The sequence below is a fragment of the Salvia miltiorrhiza genome, chromosome 7 (genome assembly GCF_028751815.1).
Source record: "Salvia miltiorrhiza cultivar Shanhuang (shh) chromosome 7, IMPLAD_Smil_shh, whole genome shotgun sequence".
NCBI lineage: Eukaryota > Viridiplantae > Streptophyta > Magnoliopsida > Lamiales > Lamiaceae > Salvia > Salvia miltiorrhiza.
Genome location: NC_080393.1, coordinates 56,826,236 through 56,847,356, shown reverse-complemented (window position 1 = coordinate 56,847,356; position 21,121 = coordinate 56,826,236). Strand labels below are relative to the sequence as shown.

General features: G+C 35.9%; 3 protein-coding genes and 1 long non-coding RNA gene across 4 annotated transcripts; 1 reads left to right on the top strand and 3 right to left on the bottom strand.

The window, feature by feature from the left end:
* Positions 1-7,122: 7,122 nt before the first annotated feature.
* On the top strand, positions 7,123-8,637 carry LOC130994463 (putative late blight resistance protein homolog R1C-3). The gene has a single exon (XM_057919506.1). It carries the CDS (start codon positions 7,123-7,125, stop codon positions 8,635-8,637), a length of 1,515 nt encoding a protein of 504 aa, XP_057775489.1.
* A 1,043-nt stretch (positions 8,638-9,680) lies between these two features.
* Positions 9,681-10,465, bottom strand: LOC130995021 (uncharacterized). Its single transcript, XR_009092005.1, has 3 exons — positions 10,356-10,465; positions 10,163-10,259; positions 9,681-10,011 (listed from the first exon to the last, which is right to left on the bottom strand). It is a non-coding gene; the product is annotated as an uncharacterized LOC130995021 (long non-coding RNA).
* Positions 10,466-11,511: 1,046 nt separating this feature from the next.
* LOC130994462 (uncharacterized) lies at positions 11,512-14,369 on the bottom strand. Its single transcript, XM_057919504.1, has 8 exons — positions 14,028-14,369; positions 13,736-13,945; positions 13,570-13,665; positions 12,784-12,900; positions 12,273-12,692; positions 12,099-12,179; positions 11,897-12,004; positions 11,512-11,808 (listed from the first exon to the last, which is right to left on the bottom strand). Exons 1-8 carry the CDS (start codon positions 14,310-14,312, stop codon positions 11,512-11,514), a joined length of 1,614 nt encoding a protein of 537 aa, XP_057775487.1. The 5' UTR covers positions 14,313-14,369.
* A 466-nt stretch (positions 14,370-14,835) lies between these two features.
* On the bottom strand, positions 14,836-19,720 carry LOC130994461 (uncharacterized). The gene is made up of 7 exons (XM_057919503.1): positions 19,715-19,720; positions 19,549-19,626; positions 19,373-19,446; positions 19,151-19,229; positions 15,735-18,139; positions 15,551-15,656; positions 14,836-15,474 (listed from the first exon to the last, which is right to left on the bottom strand). Exons 1-7 carry the CDS (start codon positions 19,718-19,720, stop codon positions 14,836-14,838), a joined length of 3,387 nt encoding a protein of 1,128 aa, XP_057775486.1.
* Positions 19,721-21,121: the final 1,401 nt, after the last annotated feature.

The following is a 21,121-nucleotide window of genomic DNA, read 5'->3' as shown; positions in this document are numbered from 1 at the left end:
AGACATTCTATTTTCAAGAGAAAAGCGATAATCAACACACTCATTGCCACATATTACATGTGTAAGGATTTGATCGTAAAACCATCATAGACAAAACAACTCAAGTCCTTGTGCTGAAACCCTACATTACGGTTTGTACTCTAAATTGCTAACAAAATGTATGGTTGATAATAATCATAGGAGAAGAACTAATGTCAACTAATTTTAGACACAAACTGATGGACAATTAACCAAGCTATAATTTGGGTAACTTACTAAGTCAATATACTAACACTTCTTAGTCGTATACCTCAAAAGAATCTACTAGGGCAACTCAAATTTGCAAAAGCTCAAATCTCAAATGATATCAAAATAAAGTGTTGCAGAAAATTTGTTCAAGACACTCAAATAAATAACCAGAGGGTAGAATGGAGTAACTACTAGGTCGAACAAAATGACCTAGAGTGAGAACCCATCTGATTTTTAAACTGAAGTTGAAATAAAGGGGTTTATAAACCCAAAAGACGTCTACTGAGATTTGGATCATGTGGACTGGCCAGGTCCAACATAATCACTTCCCAGTTACACGGGAAACATCATCCCGAACTTGGTAATTCTGGGTCTTCTAAACCCTCAAGATACTATATATAACAAAACTTCAGCTCGCAGTAAGCTAAAAGTTCAAACTTAGGATCATTTGTTCTAGACTCATATTCTGAACATTCAACATTCTTACATAAGTAGACATATTACAACATAGTAATATAACAGTCAAACCATATTCTTTCTACAACTCATCATGAAACGAAGTCAATTTGATATTCTGTCATGTGTGAACTTTCGAACGTAGAGACTATGCTTAAAACCTTCGTGGTGTAACGTCCATCTTGAAGTTGTCTCATGCCACCTTTCGTTGACTTACTTTCAACGTGGCACGTATCCTTTCAGTCTATCTTTGAGTTTCAAAGAAACTACAGTCTCCCGAAGGAAACCAAAACATTTGTGATGTTCATTCATTTTCTGTTTCGTCATTCTCAAGCATCTAGGTTATAGGGATACCCTATAAATCCATCAATCTATGTTCTTTTGCAAATGTGATCATAAAACTTATAACAATCTACATTCCTTGAAAACGTGTTCATTATCATTCATTCCTCGAATCGTATTAACATAGTACGCATCAAATCTGTCATACCAACGTAAATCATTCAACATTCATTCATAGCATATCTTTCACAATCATGTTCTTGCAACAGTTTAAAATCATAACATTTATTAAAAGATTGAAACCACATTTACCTTTTTCCTGATTGAGCGTGATGCAATGGAGCGTTGAGCGGTGTCATAAGATTCATTTAAGTCAAATGACTCGATCTAGACTTGGCTTTTGAAAGAAAATTTTTGGGCCAGAGCAAACGAACTGCTCTGATACCACTCTGACACAGCCCGCAATCCCTAAGGATGGCTTAACCGGGGTTATGACTCGGGAAGAGGATTAAGAAGCGGAGAAAGAAAGGGGCATTTACTTAACAATCAAACATTTTACGAAAAGAGACATTTATTATATAACACTAGGATCATAACTGATCACTTGGGCAAATACAAGACGTTTGTTCGGGAAGGCCCGTCGAAGTGGATTATCAACAAAAGAGTATCATAATTAAAATAAAAACCTTAACATAATCAGAGTATCTTTCAGCGGAAATACGTGTGAGTTATACATATGAAGATGTATACTCAAGGTTACATTATTGTTCTATGTCAAAAGGTACATCCGCTCAACTCCACTCCATTCCATCACCTGCTCAACCTGCACATTAGGGAAAACAACATGCAGGGCTGAGTAAAAATACTCAGTGAACATATGCCGGAAACATAACATTTTATATAATTTATTGTACTGCCAACAGTAACACACAGGGTTTTACTTGAAGGACCCGTGCTTACTAAACATTTTCTTTCATTTCATAAAGTTGGATGCGCATCCCATTTTCAGTCTATATGATCCATATCTGTTCCTTTTACACGCCGGGAAGGAGGCCTCCTTCCACGGACGCTAAGACCGGTCGCAAGCGACACACAGTCTCCATGAGTGTACACGTTAACCCTTACTAGCAAACCTTCGTCTAGCGTAGGGTCCGAATTCGATTTCCTTTATAGTTGGCGAACCAACACAGATAGGATACATACATAAAACATAAACATTTTTGGCAGACAATCATTTCATAAACATTTCCTTTCCTTTCATAAGAAACATTCATCATTTAATCATTTCCATAAACATTTCATTTCATAATAATCATTCATCATTTGAAATATCACAGTTATATCATCTCATTCATTTCATTTCGTATAAGAGGCCTGTATCCAGGGGATCTCTATATACGTGTTTTAAGAAAGCCCACCTTATTCGTTCCCACTAGGGGCGTAGAGTTACCTCCTTCTTTAGCTTTCACTTCCCGTCTGGACCTTTATTGACGAAGAGTCGATAAGTTCGAGAAGAAAGTCGTGTAAGAAAGGAAGATAGGTCTCTAAACTAAACTATCTCCTTTAATGATTTTAGGGTTCTAGCATCCATATTAATCTTGTCTCGTTTAAAACCTTAACTCAAAACAGTTATCACATAACTAACATTTAGGTTCGAAACTATTTATTCGAACATCATCATGCACATAAATCATAACTCATTCTACTCACGCCATCAAGTCAGACATTCCGTCATTTATTAATGAATCATATAATATCACATAGACAAATTATACAATCATAGATCATGCTTTCTCATACGTAAAACAATTTAATCCTTTTCAAATAATCCATATTAATAAGTCATTTGAAAAGAATTAATTTAAATAAGAGTTTAACTCAAAATATTTTATTTTAAAGTCCATTTGTAAAAATACTTGAAATAAAAGAACTCCATTTAAATAATTAATTTAAAGGTCAATATATAATTAAATTAATCAAGCTCAATTTAAATTAATAATTAAGAGCTCAAATAATTTAAATAGATATAAGCCCAAATTAATTAGATAAATTAAGTCTATCATGTTTTTCTTTGAATAAGGCCCAAACAATTAAATAAACACCCATCAGGATTTAAAGGCAAAATGAGCCCAACAGAAATTAAAATAAGGTGTCCAGCATTTAAAATTCGGCCTACTGATTTAATGCAAAATTCGGCCCATTCCTTCTCTTTTCTTTAAAATTTTCGGCCCAGCCATTAGAGGTTTAAGCCCAATTAAAAAAATAAAGCCTAATCCTAAAATATAACACACACATAACACACCAACACACACACAAGCTTCTCTCTCTCTAACTCTCGGCTCTCTCCCGGCTCTCTCTCTGCTCTACCTCTGCTCGGTCGAGTGCGGCGCCGCCTCCGGCGCGCCGCCTCGCCGAGCGCCTCCCTTCCCCTCTCATCTCTTCCTTCGTTCCCTCTGGCCCTCTCTTCCCTTGCTTTTCTCTCTCTCTCTTTCAGCCTCCTTTCTCTACCTCTCTCACTCTGTCTCGCCGGAAGTCAGCCGCACGCCGCCGCCTTGGGTGTTCACGGCCATCGCCTGGCCGTGGAAGAGCACGGCCGCCGCCTGCCCGCCCTGATTCTCTCTCTCGGTTTCTAGATCTCTAGATCGGAACAGGGCATGCGCCCTCTCTGCCGGAGTCCAAGCCAGGCCGCCGTCTCTTCGTCCTCCATCGCCGCCGTTCGTCGTCGGATTCGCTGTGAGGAGCCGAGCACCGTCTCACAAAGGTAAGCCCCCGGATCTCCCTATTCTCATTTTCTTTTTCTTTTTCCTCATCTTTTTCCCCTTTTTTTAAAAAAATTAAAATCTGAAATCCCTCTCTTCTTTTTCCCTTTGGCAGAACGGAACCACGGCAGGTTCACCGCCGCCGCTCCGTCGCCGGCGACGAGCCACAGCGGCTGCCGCCTCCCTCTGATCTCGACTCACACACACACAGCAGGGTCAAGCCTCACATTCAGTTCACAAAATAGCATAGGATTTCTTAGCACATATCATTCTCAAACTGTAATTGCTTAATCAAATCTGAATTTCTTTTCTTGCAATTTAAACACTCAATTAAAAAGTTTTAGTTCATATGTGCATATGTAAACATGTTGTGAAATATCAAAACAGTCGTGTATGAATTCCCTTGGTGGTTCTCTAAAAATTGACAACGAAAGGGTGATGATACCTTGAATAGGTGGATTTTTGTCTCTGCATAATTATGTGTATAGCATAAGTTAGAAATCTGTAGTGAAGAAAATTGAAAGAGGGAGAATTTCCTTTCATTATTACCGTAAATCTTGCTGTTGAAAATGGGCTGCAGTAGTTGAAAATGGTGGTGTGAGAATGGTGAAAGTGGCTGTGGTTTTAAAGAAAAATGGGGTGGTTTGGATGGATGAGGATCGTGTAATTTTCAGCTGACAAGTATGAACACATAATTCTTTTTCAGCTAGCTTTGTATGACTGAAGAATTTCTTCAGCATGCGTAGTAAATTCTTCAGCATGCTTAGGATTCAGCATGCTTAGGATTTATTCAAATTTAATCATTAAAATATCTAAGAGATTAATATATTAATTATATGGTTCCAAAGTTCCAAACTCATTTAAATACATTAAGACATATAAGCCTAATTCTTATTGAAGCATAAAATCCATTTGAGCTTGCTTCTAACATAAATTAAATTACTCATGGGCTTAAGTAAACAATCGATAAAAGATTCATATTTAACACTTCAGTGTTAAATTCTCCACAATAAATTAATGGACTCAAAATATATTTTGAGTGCATCATCTATTGAAAATAAAAATAAATCATCACATATATAAATTATCAAATTCATATAAGTTCGTATTTTATTAATGGATGCTGAACCCTAATTACCATAATCAATCCTTAAATCAGTAATTAAAAGTATATAATCCTTAATAAAAAGTCGGGTCATTACACATAGTCGAGAGAGAGAGAAAGAGATAGAGAGAGAGAGAGGTAGTTGATGATGTTGTGGGGGAAAGAATTGAATCCGAGAGAGAGAGAGAGAGTGGAGAGAGAGAGAAGAGAATGAGAGAGGAGAAAGATGCCTGGAGAGAAAGAGAGAGTACATATATTTAAAGAAGGGTATTTCTGTCTTTTCAATTAAAAAGTGGATAGTTTTTATTATTTTTATCTTAGTGGACAATTTTTATCTTTACAATATGAAAGTGGATAGTTTTATATATTAACTCTTTTATAATTGTAATTTCTTATTATTTTTTAATTTTTAAATATTCAATTCAAATATATTTAGTTCAAATTAATTTTTATATAAATATAAAAGATACAAAATATTTTTCCGTGCATTGCGCGAGATGCAAATGCTAGTCATAATATAAATAAGAGACTATTTCTTTATAAAGACTTTTGGTCTTGGTCAGCAACGTCAATTGCTAGATTTAAATTGGTAACTTAGTGCAACAACACGTGATGAGACTCTTGGATTAATTTAGGGTCTTACGCAAAATCTAAAATTGCACGACATGAAAAATAAATTCAGTCAAATGAAAAAGTTCGGTCACTTACAAGGCCTAAATTTGATGATACGCTTGTGAGATGTCTTAGGTTTAATTCCCTATGCGTGCGGATAGCTTTCTCATTTTGTGTGGTAGTGATTTCGCCTGCGTGCAATTATTTTTTCATCTTTATGTGGTGTAAAGGTCTCATCTGCGTGCTAGTTACTTACTCCCTCCGTCCCAGTTTTTTGTATCCACTTTTAGTAGTATTTACTACTAAAAGTGGATACAAAAAGCTGGGACGGAGGGAGTATTTGATTTATAGTATTAGATACATCTTGTAATTCAGAAAAAAATAAATATGAAACCATTTAATTCCATAGTTTTTTCAGGACTTGGTCAGAACGATGATGGGATTAAAGGATCAAAAGTCTAGTCAATAGGTCAATATTTGGTCAAATTGGTAGTCTGTTGATTTTCTTCTTTTCTACAAACTGATATTATAACCGTACATGCACGGTATGAATATTTTCTTTTTAAGTTTTTCATTTATAGAAAATAATTCATAAGGTTATTGTTGATACATAGAGTGCTATCTAGAGAAAAACTATAATAAATAATAATATACACTAATTCATAAGGTATACACCACTTGTCACCCTAACATTACATTTAAAAAAAACACCTAACAATTTTTTATAAAGTGCTTAAAGCTACTAACATAGTAGTATAATATTTTGCGAGAGCAAATTAAACAAATTAGATCATTTTTTTTCTTTTCTTTTTTTAAATATTTATTTTCAAACACTTCAAAACATACTTAATTTATAAGGTTCAATATCTTATAAAATGTTGCTAAATTTTATTGTGACCCTAAAATGAAGAATGAAAAGCAGAATGCAGTCTGTCTGGGCCGACCCAAGACTTTGATGGTTGGGCTAAAAGTAAAGTTCCCAAACAAACTTGGACACCAGTATATTTTTTTAGCCCATAACTGAAATTATAAGCTGCAAAATAAATGAAATATATTCTTTCAAAAATAAGAAAATTGATAATATACTATTCAAAAGATAACTTCTAATTTTAAATCAATTTCAAAAGTATGTGGTAATTTTTTCTTTATCTTTTTATTTGTTTGTTTTATTTATTTATAAAATTATGAAATTTGACTAAACATGATAATAAAAAATTTAAATATGATAATATTATATCTATATTTATATTTCTTTCTCCTAGTTTATCAAAATATCTTAATCTTTCAATTATAATATTTCATCGATGCAAGGACTGCTTCGCATCATAAACTAATTCAATCATCGATGCTGGTGAAAGTCAACATCAAACACCAGCAAAAAGTTTGATTAGCAGCAAACATGTAATTAATTGAATTAATGGCAGTGGTTATAATTTTAAGCAAACCACGTTAGGTGCACATATAAAAAGTTTTGAATCCGACAACTGCAGCTTATTTTATTGATTTCAATAATGTTGCACATGACTTGTTCATCTGTATCTGCTATAAAAAGTTTCAAATCTCAATTGTTGAATCATAATACCTCATTAGCTAATTGCCTTCTTTCACCTCTCAAATATTAGTATCAGATATTTTCATTCACACTTCCCATAAATATATACATTATTCAAAGTGTTAATCATGGCGGCTTATGGAGCTCTGGTTTCTCTTATGCATATCATAGATCGCCTTGAAAAACATCCTTCCCCTCCAATTTCTATCCACAAACAGCAAGTTGAATCTCTCACTCAAAATGTGACCTTCTTGCAGGAATTTCTTGATGCTTATATTTCCCCAGTTGTGGATGACCATGAGGCGGATCCATTGGAGCGTCGCATTGCTGATGCAGTTTATGCAGCTGAGGATGTCATCGAATCCCAAATTGTGCTTCAAATTGATAATCGATCCAAAATTCCTGGGAAGATGTCCAGTTTTATCAACTTGTTTCGAGCTCGGTGCAAATGCTCAACTATTGATAGAAATGAATTGGAGGTCGGTGTAAATGCAGCTGAGGACTTCTATCACGATCTGCAACAAGTGATAGAAGAAATGAATTCAATCTCAACCGCAGCTGATCAACTGCAGAGAAAGGTCTCCTCAACTCATGCTGCCTCCTCTTCCACTGTTATCAAGAAGGATGTCTTGGAGATTGTTGCCGCAGCTCAACTGCCGAGAAAGGTCTCCTCAACTCATGCTGCCTCCTCTTCCTCTGTGAAGGAAAGCATGATGGTGGGCTTCAAGGAGGTGTTACTTGAAGTGCTGGATAAGCTCACCGGAGGCCAACGCAGTCGCAAAATCATCCCAATCATGGGGATGGGCGGCATTGGTAAGACCACTCTTGCCCGACATCTATTTGAGCATGCGCTTGTTAAAGAGCATTTTGATATTTGTGCTTGGACTACAATTTCTCAAACTTATAATGTGAGAGAAACACTTAGAGAAGTTCTTTTCCAAGCAAGTGGGGATTCGGGTAGTGATCTGAATGAGGTTGAATTGGGAGAAAAATTGTATAAGTATTTATACGATAGGAGGTATCTCATAATTATGGATGATATGTGGAGTATAGAGGTGTGGGACAAGATCAGGTCTTCCTTTCCTGATTGCAATGATGGGAGTCGAATCATTGTAACAACTAGGCTGTCAAACTTGACTTCGCAGTTGGGTGAGTCTTATGGCGTTGGTATGAAATTTCTAGATGAGGCTAGTAGTTGGGATTTGTTCACCAACACTGTGTTTGGGGGAGAAAGTTTCCCTCATGAGTTGGAGAACATCGGAAAGAATATTGTAGCAAATTGTAAAGGGCTTCCTTTATCAATTGCTACAATTGGAGGTCTTTTGGCAAAATCTGACCGTACAAGAGAATATTGGGTGCGTATAGAGCAAAATTTAAATTCAATTGTGATTACGAATAATGATGAATTTTGCTTGAAAATATTGCGATTGAGCTATACCTATCTGCCCAACTATTTGAAGCCATGTTTTTTGTATATGGGTGTTTTTGAGGAAGATCGTAGAATTCGTGTCTCAATGCTGAAGAAGCTATGGGTTTCTGAAGGATTTTTGAAACCCGTGAGTGGAAAATGTTTGGAAACAATAGCAGATGAGTACTTGAAGGAGTTGGTAGATAGAAATCCACTACTAGAAAAACGCACATAGATAACGGATTTTATCCGTTATCTATGAGCAAAAAAAGCGTTGTGTATAGTGGTGTTATCTATTATAGGTGTCATACACAACGGTTTAAAAACCGTTATCTATGAAGGGAAAAGATAACAGTACAACCACACATACATAACGGTTATAAAACCGTTATCTATGAAGGGAATAGATAACAGTATAACCACACATACATAACGGTTATAAAACCGTTATCTATATTCATTATACATAACGGTTTTTCGACTGTTATGTATTATAATTTATCCGTTATCTATTCCATAATATATATTTTTTCATATTATAGTTAACAGTTTTTTATACTTTTTATAACGGTTTAAACCGTTATCTTTGTAAGAAAAAGATAACGGTTTTCGACTGTTATGTATTAGAATTAATCCGTTATCTATTATATAATATTTCTTTTTTCTCATAACATAGTTAACAGTTTTTTATACTTTTTATAACGGTTTAAACCGTTATCTTTGTAAGAAAAAGATAACGGTTTTCGACTGTTATGTATTAGAATTAATCCGTTATGTATTATATAATATTTCTTTTTTCTCATAACATAGTTAACAGTTTTTTATACTTTTTATAACGGTTTAAACCGTTATCTTTGTAAGATATAGATAACGGTTTTCGACTGTTATGTATTAGAATTAATCCGTTATCTATTATATAATATTTCTTTTTTCTCATAACATAGTTAACAGTTTTTTATACTTTTTATAACGGTTTAAACCGTTATCTTTGTAAGATATAGATAACGGTTTTATATTGTGATACATAACACTTACATCCGTTATCTATGACTTTCATTCATAACGGTTTGTCTCCACATACATAACGGATTATTTTCGTTATTGTTATCATACATAACGGTTACTAACCGTTATGTATGACCTTTAATTTTTGTTGTCTATTTTATCATAGATAACAGTTTTGCATGTAATAGATGACAGTTTTCTGCATATTTTTTATATATTCTCAATTTTGCTTTTTATTTATATCTAAAACTCAAAAGAAAAAAATTCAAATAATAAAATAACATTGAGAACATAATATTAACATTCAGAAGTTGCAAAAACAATCATCAAAGATTCAAAAGTAAGATCTGTTAATCTACAGGGCAAAATGCAGTCCAATACATGAGTAATTTAAAGCAACGAGGCCAGACAAAATGCAGTTCAAGACGACAAGGTCAGCATTCTCCGAGTTCGAGTAGAAGAAACTAATATTTTCAGTTCATAAAGCACATATACCACAAGTCAAGAGATCTATACGGTTATCCATCCATGTTGTAGTCTTCTTGTTGTAAATAAGGATTGTAGTTCCCGGGAACTTCTATCTTTCCTATCATCTGCTCCATTCCTGCATAATACCAACTTCATGCAGTCAAAATGTGAAATTTTTATGCAAATAAAACATTAAGTTAAAGGATTTCATGAATGTAAATGCAACAGCTTTCAATTATCCATAGCTTCCACCTAAGAAAATTTACATTAACATATCGCTATCATACCTAAAGTTCAAGCAAACACATGCTTTATCACAAAAGTTGCCCATTCCTCACGAATATCATCGATTTCAGCTTCGGTGTATGTCTTAACATTCTTAAACTGTAAAAAGAAATACGTACATAAATATATTTTACGAATAATTACAAAAGTTCTATTAGAAAGTTAAATGATGAAGAGTATAATATATATAGTTACCATCGATGATAGAGACGTGTAGGCATTAAGTTCATAGCGTGTTATGATCTCTTTCATGAACTTGATGACATAAAATCCACATTGAGATGCATCAGGCTGGATAGGACCCTATCAAGATTCAAGAATCCGAAAAAGAGCAGTCAATAAGTGGCAGTTTACCCCTTCATATGCATGATTTTCAGCCAACAAGAGCAGCCAATAAGTGGCAGTTTACAGTTCACATATATGCTAGGGAACTTGGCAATAACAAACATAATTAAGTTGTAATAGCCATAAATAGAAAATTATACCTACCTTAACCACTTCCCAACTTGCTGTTTTCTTGAATTTTTTTCCCTTGCGTGCATTCACAATATTCATCGCACTTGAAATCAAAGGCAACCAGAAATTTCATATTAGCTATAAAAATCAATAACAGAAATGATTAGTTAAAGTGTGTAAGACTTACGTGTCAACGACGAGTTTCCATGGGGTATCTTTATTCCGATGACAAATTGGATCCATCAAAGAGACACGATCTTTCTCAAGATCAATGATTGTCAGAATCCAATGCCCACTATTTTATAAAAAAAATTGGATTAGTAGGCGAAAACATATACCACACTAACTACTAACTTAACATTTTCACTTACCCCACGTTGCAAGGAACGAGTACCAGCTGATTTGATAAAGCCTGAAGTAACCTGTCTGCTAGTTTGCGGGCTCTTGTCTCGGTTGAGTCTTGTCGATTATGAGATACAGTAAATGGATTCACAAACATAAACCTCCCAAGACTTCCCTCTGTCTTCATCTTTCCATAAGAATGGCTGTCAACAAATCATTTCAGACTTAGATAAGAAATCCCGATTATAAATGATAGTAGCTTAATAAGATATTTACCAAATGTATGCGATAATGCTGTTCCCTGTAATCGGTTCCAGATTACAAAAGGGAATCACATCATCCTTCAAGAGAATCCAAACGCTTAGATCTTGCCCAAACATTTCAAAGTCTATTGGAAGACGTATTCCTTCACCCGCGAATGACTTCTCCATCATACAATATAGTGCTACTAATGACGAAGGCAATGATGACAAATTCTTCACCGCGGACTCTTTCAAAATCTTTTTTCCACGTGTCTTCTTATCAGGTTTCTAAATACACAACACATTATATGTTAGGTATTAATTAATACTAAAAGGCTGCTAGAAAGAATTAAAATTACCTCAATTGATTTCTCCACCACCAAATGAGTAGGCCATGCTACATGGGTTCCTAATGCATTTCCCACTGTAACCATGTCATCTGAAATAGATTTGGGTAATCGTGCATTATCATCAACAACCTCATCAATCGCCACACGTAAGCAGTCTTTAGGAAAGGGAGATCCGTGAAGGACATCTCCAGCAACCATGACCGTTCCGTAAGCTACAAGTTTTTTGGATCCGTCTTCAAGTAATTTAACCACCTTCCCCTACATCAATTAGAAAGGAAGAAAAGACCAAAAATAGATGAAAGGAAGAAAAGACCAAAAATATTTTTCAAAAGTATTCACATAATACCTCCAACCCAACTGATTTTTCAACCACCTCAATGTCTTCATCGTTTTCAACCACCTTCATGTCTTCATCGTTTTCAATCTTTTTTCCACGTGTCTTCTTATCAGGTCTCTAAACACACAACACAATATATGTTAGAAGTATTAATTAATATTAATAGGCTGCTAGAAAGAATTAAAAATTACCCAACTGATTTTTCAACCACCTTGATGTCTTCATCATTTTCAACCACCTTCATGTCTTCATCCTTTTCAATCTTTTTTCCACATGTCTTTTTATCAGGTTTCTAAATACACAACACATGATATGTTAGAAGTATTAATTAATATTAAAAGGCTGCTAGAAAGAATTAAAATTACCCAACTGATTTTTCAACCACCTTGATGTCTTCAGCGTTTTCAACCACCTTCATGTCTTCATCGTTTTCAATCTGCATCTTTTGAGGCTTTATCACAGAACAGCTGCCTAATCCTTCAGACTTATCGTCCTTATCACCCACCTTCGATTCCAGTTTTCCAATTCTGCTTACTAACTCGTAGATCACTTTATCTAGAACAAGTATGCGTCCATCTTGTTCTTTTATTTGCTTCTTTGCTTCTTCCAGCTCAGTTTGCGCTTTCTCATCAATTTCTTGTTTCTTAACTCTAGGTGTTTCAAAGAATGATTTGGGTTTCACCCCTGCCCCTAAACCTCGCACACGGCCACTATGTTCAGGTTTCTCCAGGGCACGTGATAGCAAATCGCTTGAACAAGATGAAGAATCAACTCGGCCTTCCTCCTTTTCCCTTATGCAGTCATCCTGTTATTTTTAAGCAATTAAATGGTTAAAACATTAATTTGTCCAATTTAATGAATAATTTAAATTAAAATAACATAATGCAATTTCATACTATTTTCTGGAAAGCATTCTTCAAGTTATCATTCTGAACTTCTCCGTCCTTGGTCAGTCTTGCTTTCTTCCACATCGTAGCTCTGTCTATATCTTCATCACCGTGTAAATCAGACGTCTACAAAACAAATAATATGAATTTAGATAGTATAGTTACTGCAAAATGTTCATTAAATAGCAAACATTTGTTGGGGACATTAAAGTAAGAGGGAAAACTTCAATTTGACTGCAGATTGGAAAAAGATACAGGTTCTGTTCACCAGATGATGCAGTTAATTCTCACTATCAGAAAACGATGACAAACAAGTATCAAGTATGAGAGAAGGATCTTTGGTCAATTCTTCACCATTTGCTTTTATAATTAATGTAAGAGCAAATAATAACATTCTTTAATCTTTCATAAACACCTGCAGGAAAGCTCAAGTTCTCATTGAATCGCCTATCAAACTAGGTTTTGTAGCACTGGTAATAAAATCTATCTTTTGTCCATGACGGTCTCTACCTGAACAAGATTCCTAAATGCATTTGATATTTTAAGTAGTCAATGAAAATCAACATCCTATTAACAGTAGGGAATAAGTAATCAGGCTATATTCAAGACTGTCAGTTCACTATTCGATGCATTCCCAGCAGCTACAGAGTGTATGCAAGCATTCCCATTTCCCTTTCTCAACTGTTATACGCATCCTACTAACACAACATCACCTGCTCATGCATGGTTCTTAAAGAGTCCGCATACTATGTTTCGACTATTCAATAATCTCTTAGCAAAAAAGGAATTTACAACCTTCAACTCTTCGGCAAATTTAGCATATCCTTTGCGGGAAAGTCGATGGGGGTATATGTTCTTACTCCGTCTCTCCTTTTGTTGCGCACTGAAATTCTGCAATATTAAAGTAGTGATGTAAGAGACAGAGCTTCAAGCAATTAAAAAATCTTTAAAAATCAAACACCTTAAATTCAGTCGACAGTCGAGTGACTACAAACTGATTCCATTCTAATGGCAGAATGCCACTTCCCGGTGGTGGTTCTTGCAACTTCGAGGCGTCATCTTGACATGGTACAATGAATTCATTGTACATTCTACATTTCCAGCTTCGCCACTTGGCATTTGCAGATTCCATACATCCAGCCTTCCACTGCTCGGGAACATCGTAGGAAGACTACAAGAGCATGAAATCAATAAAATTATACAAACATAAGATTCCTAAAAACACAAAAATAACATATTTTCTGGAGATTTACTTTAACCGTGTCCCATATCAGGTCTTTAACATCTTGCGGGACAGCTTTCCACTTCTTAATGTTTATCTTCACGTGATCACGTGTAAGGAGGCCAATGTAACTTTGCATTTCAGCTGCTGCCTCACCCACTGGCTGTCCACGTGCGTTGAAATCAACATGTTGGATGACCCCTTTTGCCCTCCGCTGAGCAACTTTCGTCAGACATACTTTCCCCCTTTTGGCTCTACTTGTTGAAGTTGTATTTGTATTTGTAGAAGGTGCCGGGGCACAAGGATCATTATCCATTGAAGTACTAGTCCTGTTCTACAGTTTGGAGCTTCTCCCTGAGTCTAGCAGCTAGATCTCAACTTTCCTTCTCGATCAAATCCCTATAAAAAAAAGAAACATTGTATCGATTAAAACCACTAAGTATAGATTCACTAGAAACTATAACATAAGACAACTGTTGTGATAAATAAGCAAATGAGTGTAATTGTAATATTAGCACCTAATGTCAATCAGTTTATAACAGCAAAGAAAATCAATCAGTTTACCAAACACACAGATCCACTATAAGTCTAGATTCCTACCCATAAATAATGGAACTCCAGAAATATAGTGATAACCGACAGATATTAGTTTTATTATAGTGTATGTAATCAAAATGATATTTTAGAATCGACAATTGTGCTTCCTAAATGAGCACTCCCTGGACAAGGTCAGTAATGTATACCATTAGCAACAACAATTATTTTAACAAACATGTAAAAATAACTATATAATCATTAGGTGCTAAAAAATAAATAAATATTGCAAAACTCATACCAAACTACATATTAGCATTGTCAACCCAAATAACATCACAGTCTTCACGCACACATGGTGGTTCATTTTCATCTGACGCATTGTTTGAATCAACTACAGGCACTGTGCTTGAAAAACCTTGGAGTTGGACAGAAATGTCTCCCATATTATCACGATTGACTTCTTCAGTGTATCGTTTGTTGGGACTAGCAAGAACTACAGACCATGCTTCATCCTCAGGATCTTGAATGTAGAACACTTGTTTAGCTTGATTACCCAATATAAATGAATCTGTCTTGTACCCTAATTTATTCAAATTCACTAAGGTAAAGCCAGAATCATCCACTCTTACGCCACTTTTGTTGTCTACCCAACTACACTTAAATACTACAACACGGAATGCAGTGTAATCAAGCTCCCATATTTCCTCAATTCTTCCATAAAATAACATGTCACAAACAATTGGATTTTTATCTTTCGAACTAGCAACTTGCATAACACTTGCATGTATGCTAACTCCAGAATTTTGAGCCACTCTAAAATCATCACGGTTTTTTGTATTAAAAACAAAACCATCAATAGTGTAACTAGCATATTGTGTTACACGTTTGCTAGGCCCAAAAGATAGAAATCTCAATCTAGAGTCGATAGAGGAATTTGCAACCTACAAACAAGTTAAAGAATAATATAAGTTAATTTTTTATAACATAAACAGTAATAATTTCCAATAGAGTACTTACTTGCTCACGCATCCAAGTAATAAAAAGCCTATTGTGTTCCTCTTGAAGCCATTTCTTTATCTTAGCTTTCTTAGGAAACATTGTTGTCAAATGTGCCATGTGAGCCCTATAGAAGTTATTGGATTTAGAGTGATCTGACCTTTGTTCACTAAGTTGAAAAATGAAATTAATAGTTCAAGCTTACTCAATATAGGGATCAATATCGGCATCGTTTGTTAGCACATAACGATGAGCTTGCTCCCATTCTTCATCACTGATTACTTTTACTGTAGCTCTTGATGAAGACTCTGTCAGGTTGTCCTTCAGATTAGAAGATGGGATCCCTATAGTGTATGTATTGGCTAAGTATTCCGAGCAATATTCAACAGCCTCTTCTACAATATATGACTCGGCAATACACCCTTCTGGTCGATGACGATTGCGTACATACCCCTTCAAAATTTTCATGTATCTCTCAAAAGGATACATCCATCTATACCACACCGGACCACACAATTTAACTTCACGCACAAGATGTACAGTTAAATGTACCATGATGTCAAAAAATGAAGGTGTGAAGTATTTCTCAAGCAGGCACAAAGTTGTCACTATGTCTTTTTGAATTACTTCCAACCTAGGCACATCTATCTCTTTATTGCATATATCATTGAAAAAGTGACACAACCTAGTAATGGCAATCCTCACATGCTTAGGCAAAACACCACGAATAGCTATTGGAAGCAATTGCTGCATCAATACATGGCAATCATGTGATTTTAATCCACTAAGTTTCAGATCCTTCATGGATACGAGCTTACTAATGTTTGAAGAATATCCATCGGGAAACTTCATTCCAAGAAATGAAGTACAGACTTTGCGCTTCTCCTCTTTAGTAAGTGTATAACATGCAGGCGGCAAACATGTCTTCTTCCCAACCACAGTTGGTGCTAACTCATTTCTCACACACATGTGTACCAAATCCATTCTCGCAGCAACTCCATCCTTCGTTTTCCCAGGAATATCCAACAATGTACCGATTAGACTTTCTAGAACATTTTTTTCAATGTGCATCACATCGAGTATGTGACGAACATGTAAATATTGCCAATACTCTAACTCATAGAAAATTGACTTTTTCTTGAAACATGAGTTGCCTACGGAAGGACCAACTGACTCTTTTGTCTCATTTTGCTCTTTTTTATCCTTTTTCTTTCTCTTCTTAGAATTCACTTCATCTGATATTTTTCTGCCCTTTGTTTTTCCCCACACACAATTGCATGCTTGCATTCTTTCAAAAACTTCTGTGCCACTTAGAGGTTTTGGGGCAGCCCGCAACTCTTGTACGCCGTCAAACGCTTTCTTCTGCCTTCGGTATGGATGGGATTCAGGTAAAAATTGTCGGTGTCCTGTATAAGATACTTTTCTACTGTACGGTAGCCATTTAGAATGAGTTTGATCTGCACAAATCGGGCATGCTTTATACCCTTTAACAGAACACCCAGACAAGTTTCCATAGGCAGGAAAATCATTGATTGTCCATAATAGAACCGATCTAAGTGTGAAGCTTTGAGAACGATGTGCGTCATATGCTTGGATGCCTATCTCCCATAACTCTTTCAAGTCATCAATTAGGGGTGCCAAGTATACATCAATATCATTCCCGGGTTGCTTGGGACCAGAAATCAATAGAGTTAGCATCATAAATCTTCTCTTCATGCATAACCACGGAGGAAGGTTGTACGTGACAAGTACAACAGGCCAACAACTATAGTTAGAATTCATCATATTGTGTGGATTCATACCATCTGTTGCTAAAGCTAATCTAAGATTTCTGGGTTCGTTGCCGAAATCGGGCCATTTGTTGTCTACTAATCTCCAAGCCGGTGCATCAGCTGGATGACGCAACTTACCGTCACGCTTTCTTTCATCTGCATGCCAAACTAGCTCTTTCGCAATTTCCCGAGTACGAAACATTCTTCTGAATCTTGGTATTGGAGGAAAATACCACAGAACTTTTGACGGCACTCCAGGCATAGCCTTACCTTTCTTATTCACCTTCCATCTTGACATCCCACATGTAGGGCAATCACTTGAATCTAAATACTCCTTCCGATATAAAATACAATCGTTGGGGCAGGCATGAATCTTGTCATAATCTAACCCTAGGGTGCTTAAGGTTTTCTTTGCATCGTACAAAGAAAAAGGCATGGAATTGGTTTCAGGGAGCATTTCTTTTACCAATTTCAATAGATCATTGAAACTACTATCACTCCAACCATGTTTCGCCTTCAAATTGTACAATTTAATAGTGGCAGATAGCTTGGTAAATTGACTACAACCAGGATATAGAGGTTTTTCAGCGTCTTCAAGCAACGTCTGAAAATGGGTTGGGTTATTTTCATAGACATCATACGCATCGTGAATCATATCTATTGGTTCCTCAACACTACATCTCGTATCCCCTTGTCCAACCCGATTAGTATCATGTGTTGATAGAGATGATGTCTGCCCTTCACCATGCCATACCCACTTCTTATATGTCATGTCCATACCATTCATTATTATATGACCCTTTACGACAATACGTTTATACTTCCTAGTGTTAGCACACTTTGCACAAGGACAAGAGATTAAGTTAGCATCACAACCACTTTGGACTGCAAAATTCAAAAAAGCTTCAACTCCGTCCTCATACTCTTGTGATAATCTATTCTTTGACATCCATAATTTATTCATTTTTATCAATTCCGTAAGTAACCACGCAATGTACCTAAATAGTGGCAGTTTATCAAATAATTAATTAGTAACCACATAATAAACCTATACAGTAGTGTATGTAATAATTAGTAACTGTTAAATTATTTTATTTAAGATTCTCCAGTTGTACTTCAAATATCATATTTAGTTAATTGGATTTATATCTAGAATCTGTCTCGGATTTAATTGGCCATCAGTCAACTGATATAATTCGTATCTAATGCTAATATGATTTTAAGTCTTAACAGAAAAATAATACTCCTATCAACGGGAAAGTTACTGTTTCTAACTTTCTAGTATTGTGACTCAGATTTGTGATGGAAGTGTAATTAGTTCAGTTATAAATATTGCACAGATATTTGTTGTGCAGTACAAAACTGGTAGTTGAGAGATACTAATACTATTAAGTACTAAGATTTGATTTGGTTCTGTTAATAATCACATTCCATGTGTTTCCTCTCTCGTTTCAAAGTATATATTTTGCTATTTTTTCCTTATATCTGCTAGCCCACAACACCATATTTTACAATCTATAGCATGTTCATGATAAATGTTCAAACTAAACTAAAGTGTAAGCATCAAAACACACAGCACAAACACACATAGCACATAGAATCGGCTCCAAGCCATCACCACAGCAACAAATGGAATGGAACGAGCCATTCCCCAACCTACTCTCCATATCGACTACCTAGATACATGCTTATCTATGATATTCATGCATAACCATGGCTGCCAGTTGAGCCATGGTGCAAAACTAAGAGCACCTAGATTCCTTCTAAAATCTATATAAGGTATTTACATAACCATGGCTGCCAGTTGAGCCATGGTGCAAAACTAAAAGCAAGAGGATATAAAACTCACCTTCAAGCTTATCTCTTTGTCAATCTCTCTATCACCGTGTGCTTTCAAACCTAAAACAACATAAATGTAAATGATAAACCTATCACAAGATCAAAAGGAAAGTTGTTCAAAAATTTTAAGGATTCTCCATTCTTAGGAAGTTTAATTATCACACATAATGATTTTTGAAGATGCGAAAGTTCTGTTGGGCTTCACATGAAACGTCAACAAACACACACAAACTGGGGAGGAAGTGGGGAAGGTGAAAGCCACACCCCATAGGAGGGGAATGCATGTAATTTGTTAACATGATTAAACTGAATAAAAGTTTTTACAGATCCATAACCTTTCACATTATACTGAACCTCTGAAATATATGAAGAAAACACATATAAGAAAGGTAAAGTTTCCAGTAATACCTTTTCTGTCCGGCAGTTAGGGTCACAACTATGGTTTATAAAGCGGCCCAAATCCCCTTTAGCACATGCATCAATTACCTGAAGCATAAGTAACATATGCATCAAATTCCAACAGAACATGATAACCAAATATCATCAAGCATGGTAAAGGTGCTGAATTGCATACAGCCATGTAGGTAGCTTTTAAATATAAATAAAAATTGCAATAGCAGACATATATGATGACTGGAGTTCTGTTAGCATTGTTGCCCATCAATGTCTTTGTTTTCTTACTTAACTCAGAGGATGACTTGATTAATTGAGTATGCTAAGTGATATGTAAGTATCAAATGAATATCATTGTTGGTGACTTTATATTCTACATTTCTACTTACGGATATTGCCTTGTAAATATTGTCTTGATATTTCAGTTTATTAGGCACTTTTCAGTATTTTGGGAGCAACAAATTGGAATTTAGTTAGTTTAATTGAAAATCATGTAGTTATTTTCTTATTCTTAGATAAACTGCAGAGCACCTCTCAGAATATGTGGGTAACATTATTGTGTCTGAACTTGGAAATTATCACTTAGATGAGTTATTTTCAGGTCGTGTATGTATAATGTCATATGCACTCAGTGAGCTGCACATAAGGACCAAATGGCTAATTGATGGCCAATAAGGACCTGGGCCTGCCTAAGTAGGATTAGAAGGGGGGCAATCTTGCTAATCTATTTTTTAATATGGGCACTCTGGTTGATATTAATCATCGAAGAGTTTCATTCAGGCTGAAGGGATGTTAGCTTAGAAGTCTTACATCACTGGTCGCTGCTACTTTTGCCCCTTTTCCCAGGTTTATGTTGACAATGCTGAGAATTATACATATGATGATGAAGTGCTTAAGAAAAGGAATTTGCAGATTGCAGAAACAACAATATGCATCTCCGTTGTAATTGGAATATGCACTTTGTCATCAATAGAAAAGGATACTAGAGGATATCATAAATCAAATCAACTTTGGAGCAAAAATAAAGAATGTAAACATACAAATAAAGCCCTAGTTCAATCGAGACTTATTAATTTCACAATTAAAAAGCCCTAGTTCAATCGAACCTGGAATTGCTGGCGGCGGCGCAACGAAAAGCGGAAGGGCGGGCGACGGCGACCAGATGTTGAGAGCAGATGAAAGGCGGCGCCTCGGCGAGCAGGGGTGGCGGCGCAACAGGCAGAGGAAGGGCGAACGGCCGTCCTCCTTTTGCAGAAGTCAGCTTCCCCCTTTTGCGGACGTCAGCTTCTCTATTTCCTGAACGACGGCGACCAGATGTTGAGAGCAGATGAAGGGCGGCGCCTCGGCGAGCAGGGGTGGCGGCGCAACAGGCAGAGGAAGGCCGAACGGCGGTCCTCCGTTTGCAGACGAACGAAAATTTTGAGGAACCAAACTTGCACACGAACGAAAATTGCAAAGGAATGAAAAATTCAGCGCGGGATCGAAGGTGTTAGGCGCGAAAATTTTTAGGATCGAAGGTGAAATAACCTAAGGCAAAATCTATTCCTTTTTTCCTTTTCTTTTTTTTCACTTTTAATATTCAATTTTT